Here is a 9,354-nt window from a genome sequence, read left to right on the forward strand (position 1 = left end):
TCTCTTCAAGATAAGAAGACTTTTGCCATCGCAAAATATTGATTTTCCAGAATTCTAAACCATTTCTAGCAAAAAAAATGTTTCCCCATATAAAATATGGCCAATTTCAAAGGCTATTTTAATACACTTATTTTTTAAACAATAAAATGCGGTTACTCTTTTATCCATTTAGAAAAATACTAGTGGTGAGACCTTTACAGTTTGAATTTTTTTTGGACCACCCTTATGTACATACATACATATGTATATATGTATAAACTCGTAGTTGGCTAAATTGTGTTGCAATCAATTTAAGTCGAAAGTGAATTCAACACCGCTACCTAACAGATTGTGCTTACAAATATACATTTTAAAATAAAGCGAAAAAACACAAAAAAATATACTTATATAGAGTTTACAGTGTGCGTGCGCGTGTCTTGCGTGCATTTATGCTCGCATTTAATTTTGACTTATTGCACGCATTTGTTTCCATTTATTTTAGAGTTGACTTTTCGATAATTTTTTTTTTATTGATTTATTTATTTGCTTTATGTTTTTATATTTATTTATTACTTTAATTTGTTGCGTCGCGAGTTTTTTATTGTCCCTTTCGGTAGTTTGTATTTATTACAAATATATTTTTAGCGAATATAAATATATAGATACATACCCTAAGCGAGCTCTATGCGCTTTAAGATTTTCTATGACATTTTTTGAATATTTTACTATTGCCAGAAATTTGCTAGCAACTGCTACTTTCACATTTCTCTTCTTCTTATTTTTGTTTCAGATGGTGAGATCCTGCGCGTACTGGTCAATACTTCAGCGCAAATTAAATGCGATGTCGGTTCCAGTTTGCCAGACGATAAAGTTTTACTGGTCGTTTGGTACAAGAATAATCTTCCAATTTATAGGTAAGTACATAAATTCATTTCAATTTTATTTTATTGATTGGCATATTGGTTTGTGGGTGAAATGCTTTAAGCGATACGGTCTATTTTAATAGATATGTATAGAATTGAGATTTTCAGTGAAAATCGCAACAGTTGAAGTAAAGTTGAGAGTTCTCTCCCGTATTTAGGTGATTTTATTTAAAAAAAAAAGTGCAGAGTTTGTACGGATATGGGTTGAAGTGGCATAACATTTTGATAAGTAGCTACATATGTGCATGCAGACTTATTTTTTGCACCCTTAGTTTCCTACTTAAACCCTATACGCCTGATTAATACCACTGAGTTTTTTTTCATTCTTCAGTTGAGTAACTATACTCGTTAATCGTAATACCAAACATATTTTAGAGGCCTTAACCATTAAAATTTGTTAAATATCTTTAAACTGGTCCATCGTATCTAAACCGCTTATGCAAATCACAAATGTTGCTCTGCGGATCCTTTAGAAGTTGCTCAGATCCTAAGAAATTTATTAGCTCTGCCGCTACTATACCTGCTTAAAGGTTTTAGAGCTTATACGTGGTATATATCTATTTAATTGATCTATGAGCTTAATATGAATAGAGATGTCAGTAGCAGTGCTGCTTTGGTCATTACAGGCATTACTGGAACGCCCTATGGCTGCATAATACAATCACGATGAATAGCGAAGATTTTCGTGGCCATTTGCAGATTGTCAAATAATTCTTTACTGATCCCACTATCATACATCATGCTACCGAAATTATGCTTCTACAAGCTCTACAAGGTCAGAATTCTTGAAAGGGACTGCAATGGTGGATCGAAGATGGACGATGGTAGTACTGTGGTTGGCTGAGTTGGACCAAGATTCCGTAAAGTCTGCCAATGGGCACATACCCAACTTTATTCCAGGCAGAAGTCTTCGCAATCGAAGTCTGTGTTCGCGAATATTTTCTTAGAAATATAAATGGGGTTAGAATAAGTATTACGTCGGATAATCAGCCTGCACTACAGGCCTTAGACTCATTTAAAATGGCAGAAATGCTTGTGGGCCATTGTGAAACTCTTTTGAACTACCTATGTGCCCACAATAGAGTAACACTATGGTGGAACAGGATAGAACTTAGATTGCTTCCCATTGGCGGAAATTAAAGGGAATTAGACAATCGAAGATATTCAAAACTCCTACCAGAAGGAACTCCAAAAGACTCCTTGAACTTAGTTGGATCTTAAGAATTGCAGTGTTAAGTACTACGCTATGAGTAATCACTTTCGCGTAATCAATTGTTATCGTTTTTATTAAAGTTTGCTCAAACGCTTGAACCTCGTACATGGCGCCATGGCGTATGAGTAACATTATTTTCTGCTCTTGTTTCATAGAAAAAAATCATTGAATATACCAATTGATTACTCGAAAGTGGTAAGTTGGGGCGTAGTGCTTCCTACTCTAGTTATGTAGAAAAACTCTTCCTCTACAATTAAGTATTTTTATCATTTTGATTAATGCATTGATTTTACGCCAAGGAACTCTGGCGTTGAGTTAGACCAAATTTCCTAGTTTTTCACAAATTTAAAAATTACAAAAAAAATATGCTATTGCTATTTCATTACAGGAGTAGGCTTTAAAAAAAATAGATCAGTATGTGTTTTTTTGAAAGCAACTTTTTATATTAAAAAATTTTATAGAAATACGATTTTGAAAATTGTTTTCGATTTTATATTTCAAATGTGTTTTGGACAACATTAAAACACTGTCTCAATTGATTAATTTTTCGCAAAGTTATTTATAAAAAAAGAAAAGTTTTGTTTTCAAAAATCGACATTTCGAAAACGGCTGGACAAAGAAAAATCAGGAGGGCCTCTCTCAATTGTTCACATAACACAAAAAATTTGCAAAAGAAAAATGGTGTCCGAATTAGGACGAAATGCTCCATATGTAAATCCCAATTGAATTTAAATAACAAATAGCGATACTAGAAGTAAAACTTATGCAACTTTTGGTGAAATACATAGGTGTATTAATACAATAGAATGTCAAATTCAATACCCTTTGAATATTTTCCAAAGCCCAGTTTTATTCATACATAGTCCTTGCGGGGACATTTTGGTTCATAATTTTCCACACACCCTCCCTGGATTTTGATTTCTCATTCAAACGATATTACGATATTTAATATCTAGACGACAACAATATCTTATACATATAAATTATTTTTTTCTCGCATTCTTACAGTTATGATACACGTGGTGCGCATGCGGGTACGCCTTCGCATTGGCGAGATGAGGAAGTGCTCGAAGATCGAGCTCTATTTCGCACACACAAAGAGCCAGCTGAATTGATTATAAATCCAGTGAAGGTATGTTGATCGTCTCAAAATTTGTATTTTAAAATTGTTGCTAGCCAAAGATTTACAACTAAAAAACGAAGAAAAGCTTAATCATTTTATATTACATATACATACAGTGACTAAAACAAATGACCACGTGTTGATTTTCTTTAAATATTCGGAATGTTTTTCGAGCTAAATTTTTCATTGTTGTTTTTATATGAAAATATCGTGCAAGCTTTAACCAAGTTTCAAACTTCATACAAACTTTAGAAAAAATTCAACAAACTTTCATCAAAAATTTATACTTTTTATTCTGAATTTTTAGAAAATATTTGGGTATGCGGTTTTATAGCCCATACAATTTTAGTCTAATGTAGTGCCACTTTCAAACGGCTAAAAAATCGCGTTGTTTTTTGAGAATTTTTTTTAATAACGGATTGTTTCACTTTTTTCATATAAGTATGAATTTCTTATGAAATAAAACGAGGGCGACCGTCAGCAACAAAATTTCAAAATATCAACGCAAGTTTTTGTAAATTGCGCTTGTCATATTAAAAAATCCGAAAAAGTAGCCTCCAAAAAAATTCGCAAAAATCAATGCAATTTTTTAGGCGTTTGAAACTTGCACTTTATTAGACTAAAATCATATGAAATCAAAACTGCATACCCAAAAATTTTCTAAAAATTCAGAATAAAAATTTAAATTTTGGGTTTGGGTTAAAGCTTAGACGATATTTTTATACAAAAATAAGAAAAAAAATTTAGCTAAAAATTTTTATGAATATTTATTTATTTTGGTCATTTGTTTGAGTCACTATATGTTGTAAGAGTGCTAATCAACTTATCGAGTATAGATAATCATAATTATGAATTTAGAATATCAATACACATTTTTCACATAGAACTCAGATATATACTCATAAATAAATTTTGTTTCCTTATCAACAGGAAAAGGATGCAGGCAATTTCCGTTGCAGAGTTGACTTCAAACTCTCGCAGACTAGAAATAGTAATGTCAATTTGGAAGTTGTGGGTAAGTGTCTTTAGGAAATATACAGACATATGTACACACATACATACATACATATAACATGTTTTCCGCATTAAAATTTCTTTGCTTTGCTTTTGCTTAACATTCGCGTTTTCTTGTTTTAATTTAATTTCAGTGCCACCACAACAGCCAACCATTTTCAATGAACGCCACATGCGGATAGAATCGCGCGCCGGTCCGTACGAGGAAGGCGGCAGTCTGGAAGTGACATGTGTCGTTTATGGCGGTAAGTTTCGTGGCTATATTGATTAAATGTTTATACGTATGTATGTGCATACAAAAATAAATAGAGCATATAATTTAAGCAAGGATGGTAATAGTTATAACTAAAATGATTTAAATCAGCATATCATCATTGTTTCAGGATTTTTATTTTTTGCTCGTAAATAATTAAGCTAAAGGACTATTTTTGCTCAAAAGAAATTTCTGTAAAGTAGATTTTATTTTTCGATCTGAAATAATGATTATTTTATGACTTAAATTTTTTCGCACAGTAAACAAAAATTATTATTGGGTTTTATATTTGCACTTAAAAATGACTTCGAACCTGACATTATGGAGGTTAACGGACCTCAGTTTCGGGTCCAGCGAGTCCAATAACATTAGGAATTAAAGATTTGGTTCAATATCAAAAAAAGTAAAATTTTTTAAGACTGTGTTAATTACTTATAAAACTTAAAATGCCATAGAGACGCAACCAACTGAAACTTTGACCCGAAATAAATAATAATGATTATTTTCCGAAAGTGGAAACCTTAAGAAATATGCAAATTTTTTTGAGTCAAAACATGAAAGAATTAAAAAATTGTAGCATAAAAATAATTTACTATACTTGACAGAATTGTGGGAAAGTTTATGGCCAATTCTTAAATCGTAAATGGTGAATGGGTTGCTCGTGCACTGATTTATTATCGCGCTAGTGGCAAGAGAATGCGTTCATCAAATTCCATGTAGCCATTTCAGCAGCGACAGCAAAAGCTAACGCAGAGTGTCATGTTGACAATAACACTTCAAGGTCCTAGCCATAAATTCACTTAACTATCGCAAATTGAAATCTTTCAAACAATTGACATTTTCTACGAAAGTCAAGTGGCATACACGTGTGGTCGGTATTATGGTTAAATGTGTGTTTTTTATGGTGTTTGGTTTTTTTTGTGTGTTCACTTTTTTATTAGGCAACTCGTTCATATGTACATATGTATATTAGAGTGATCCAATAAAATAAAGTCAAAGGTTTAATGCCGGCACACCCTAGGATTGATCTATATCGAAAAACAATATACCCCTATTTTTTTATTTAAAATCAAAAAATATTTAGGGAGTGCTCAAAGCGCTCAAAGTTTTCCATGTATTTTATATGGAAAAAAAAAAATTGCGTAGAAATGGTATAAAACTCTTGAAAATCAAAATTTTTCGATCGGAAAACTGTGGTTCTTTTCAGGAGACTTCCAGTATTAATATCCAATTGTTTATTGAACAATTTTTTATGATTAAAGATTTTTTATTGGTCCCCCCATTGCATTTTCTAAGGGCTTTGGAGGACCTATAAAATATAGTTACCATGAAAAAATTGTTGAAGAAAGAATTGAGTATTATTATTGGGAATCTTCTGAAGATAAGTAAAGTTTTTCGATCGAAAAATATTGATTTTAAAGAATTCTACACTATTTCTATGAAAAGATGTTTTTTCTGCATATAAAATATATGGAAAACTTTGAACGCTTTGAGCACTACCTAAATTATTTTTTATTTCAAAATAAAAAAATGTGGGTATATTTATTCCGGTATATAACAATCCTAGGCGGTGGCGGCATTAAAAATGTGACCTTATTTTTTTACATACATTTTTGGACCACTTTATTGTACATACATTTAAACATGTATTTAAATTGCGAAAACTCAAGAATGCATCAGGTTATCAATAAAATATATTCAAAGGTGATAAAGGTAACAGAACAATGTGGTTTTCGTGTGAAGATAGATTCGAATTTGAAATACAACAGTTGTCTGGTGGCTCTCGATATAAACACGAAAAATGGTTTTCAATATTTTTACTTATAAGTTGTCTACGCCTAAGTAAAAGTATGTATATAAATCTATGGGTATACCACTCACAACTATTTGGTCGCATGATGCCATGTAGACCCGAGTCTTAAGCATATACCTACCCAAAATATATAACTTATATACAGCTGCCTTAAGGTGCGTGCAAGGAATTAAAGAAATACTTTTAGAAGATTCGTTAGGAGTAGATATAGCATGCCATCTAGGAATGTTTGCTACTGTCGAGGGCCGTCCGCTAGTAAAGCACAGAAATTCACGTCAGCTGCAAAACGATCGGCTTGACATCTTCTCAGATATGTGTTATATATCTTAGGTCCGACGTCTTTGAAAAACTAATCGAATGTGGATCTGGTATACAAAATACAATTGAATGGCGTCCACTTACCAGTTGGTGTTATCAGAATTGTTGGTCATCAATACTTGCCTGGAAAGGAAGCCCGGACTCGGCGCTGTCCGTGGCGGGCACTGGCTTATTGCCTTCCATATAAGAATGCTATGCCAACAGAGATGAATATCAAAAGGAAAAAAGTAGGCCATCTTCAGTTTTCAGTCCAGCTTTAATGAGAATCAGGTGCAGCGCTTTGAGAGACATTGGCATAAATTTTGAAGGACCTGTGCATGTACAGCCACTAAAACATTTACAAATAAATAATAAAATGGCACATCAATATGAACAAATTTGTTACTGCGCTCTGTGTGTTTGCTCCATTTCTAGTGTTTATGTAACTAATCTCGTGCGTAATTAATATATGTACATAAATATCTACACAAACATATATACATACAAATGTAAATACCTAACCATGTATATATATACATGCGCGTAAAGCTGAATTTTTCATACGAGTATATATCCATAAACTTTAGTTGGGCACCTTTGTTAAGTGGCGCTTATGTACATATATTTTTTTTATTTGAAATGTCTTTATTGAGGCTTTAAGTGTACATAATCATAAACATGTGCGCATTAATTAATTAATCTAAAACCATCTACATTTGATATAACTTACAATAGTTACTAAAGCCAGACTTAAAGCAATTACCATTTTCATTTTGTTTGTAAGATTAATAGTTTGGTGGGATTTCTTGATTTAATTTTATTCATATACTCTTACATACATACAATATAAGCAAATATAAATTTATGTATTGTGTGTATGCTCACAAAAGTTGTATTCCTGTTAAGCATGGAATTGGAACTACGAGTATTTTCTATGGCATAGTGAATTTATAGTTTGACTGGACAAGCGGTATGGTATGTCTTTAGTTAAGTAGGTAGTAGTTAATATATCAACTGGCAGATCAAACTCATGTAAAGAATTCAGTTCGGACTTTATTAGATATTGTCAAAATAAGCCACTGAGTTCTCTTCATTCTTACAAAATAATCAAATATCTCCCTAAAGAAAATGTGTCTCAATAGTACTATGCAAATAATTTTCGAGTTTTTTTTCAACTCTGGAGCCTTAGAATGGTGAATTAGTCTAGACTCTAGAGAAGGGAGAACCAGATTGAAAGCGTTTATAAAACAAAAAATATTTTTGGTAATAACCTGCTTGTTACAATCTATGTAAGCCGAATGGCATACAAGGCATACAAAGCTCTGACGCCTTTTGTTCCTGATACAATTCCGGAGGAGTTTTTAAAGATATTTTGTTTTAAGGTGCCATCAACTTATCAAGTATTTATTTGTTTATGTAGCAAATGCGAAGTATTTATTAGCTAACGGTACTTCGCTGTTGCTCGGAACCATTTTCGTAATACCAAGAGTTCGTAAAAAATGTTGTCGACATAAAATGTGGATTACCTAACCTGTTAAGTAAGTGGCTATCTTAATTATCAATATAAGAACCATTCCATAATTGGTACGGGACAAATAGTGCGAATTGTTTTCAGTTTACGGTTTACGGACAGGCGTCGTCACTTGACCCATTTTCATATTTGACTTTCAAATGTTTAAAGAATCATATCGTTCGTTTAACAATAAAGAGATGTAATTTAGAAGTCAAGTTTTGGAAGTTTTCATCACACATGAGTAAGCATCATAAGGAGAATATGCTCAGCCTAACAAATGACTAAACTTAAAAAAAAATAATAATTGCGAAGATATGTGTCTTTCCATCTGTATCCTTGGTATACCAATTGTACGAACTTACAAAACTTTGATTGCGTTTTCGCACAAAACATTGAAATTTTGAAATAATTCTGTACACTAATAAACGTGCGATTTGAGTTTTATTAATTTTGATTTTCACACACATACACACATACATATATCGTGCATATAAATTGAAAAATCACCGCAACTTAAAATTTTTGAGTTTGGATAATTTTGAATTTCTTGCAGTTTTCTACCTTAAATAACTTGAGTCGAATTCCAAAATTTTCAAAACTTTCAAAACTTTGTGAATTTTCGAAATTTTAGTAAAACACAATAATTCAATATAATGATGAATACTAGATTTCTAGAAAATTGTTATTTTTCAAAAATTTTGTGAATTGCAGGAATTCTAACAAATTTTTTCTAAGTAAAAGTGTCGAATAGACAAAATTGATCAAACGAAATTAAAAGTTTTCGCATGTTGAAAACATTTTCATATCTGGTCCTTTTTGAAAATGAAAAAATTTTTGTAATTCTTAAAGGTTCAAAAAATGTTTGGCCACTGATTAAAAAAGTTTTAATTTCTCAAACTTTGTTATATAAATAAAAAATTTTAGAAACGTTCCGAAAAGTGGAAAATTTCTGGAATTTTTCAAAAATGTTATTATATTTTAGAATTCTAAAAAATTTCTATTTTTTATACACAAGTACCATGAACATAAGAATTTTTCGATAATTTGTGATGTTTCTCATTTTTACATTTTAGGATGGATTTTAGGAATAAATAAAATTCTCAAAATTTTGGAACATCTAAAATCTCAATAATTTTGTACTTTTCTAAATATCCTCATTTTACCATTTTTAGAATCACCCGGATTTCGATAGTTTTTAAAATTTTGGAAATTATCCTAAAAATAAG

General features: G+C 31.5%; 1 protein-coding gene across 1 annotated transcript in view; it reads left to right on the forward strand.

Moving 5' to 3' along the window:
• Window positions 1–769: 769 nt before the first annotated feature.
• The window catches only part of LOC108364910 (protein turtle homolog B-like), a gene marked incomplete at both ends in the record, with an annotated part of 16,303 nt that continues 7,718 nt past the window's right edge, over window positions 770–9,354 (forward strand). The window contains 4 exons of the mRNA XM_017618793.1: window positions 770–893; window positions 3,124–3,247; window positions 4,169–4,253; window positions 4,387–4,497. Coding sequence (XP_017474282.1) covers window positions 770–893; window positions 3,124–3,247; window positions 4,169–4,253; window positions 4,387–4,497 — 444 coding nt within the window. The remainder of the gene's footprint in view (window positions 894–3,123; window positions 3,248–4,168; window positions 4,254–4,386; window positions 4,498–9,354) is intronic.

Source organism: Rhagoletis zephyria, unplaced genomic scaffold (genome assembly GCF_001687245.7).
Source record: "Rhagoletis zephyria isolate East Lansing unplaced genomic scaffold, Rhagoletis_zephyria_1.1 Rzeph_scaffold_01708, whole genome shotgun sequence".
Taxonomy (NCBI): domain Eukaryota; kingdom Metazoa; phylum Arthropoda; class Insecta; order Diptera; family Tephritidae; genus Rhagoletis; species Rhagoletis zephyria.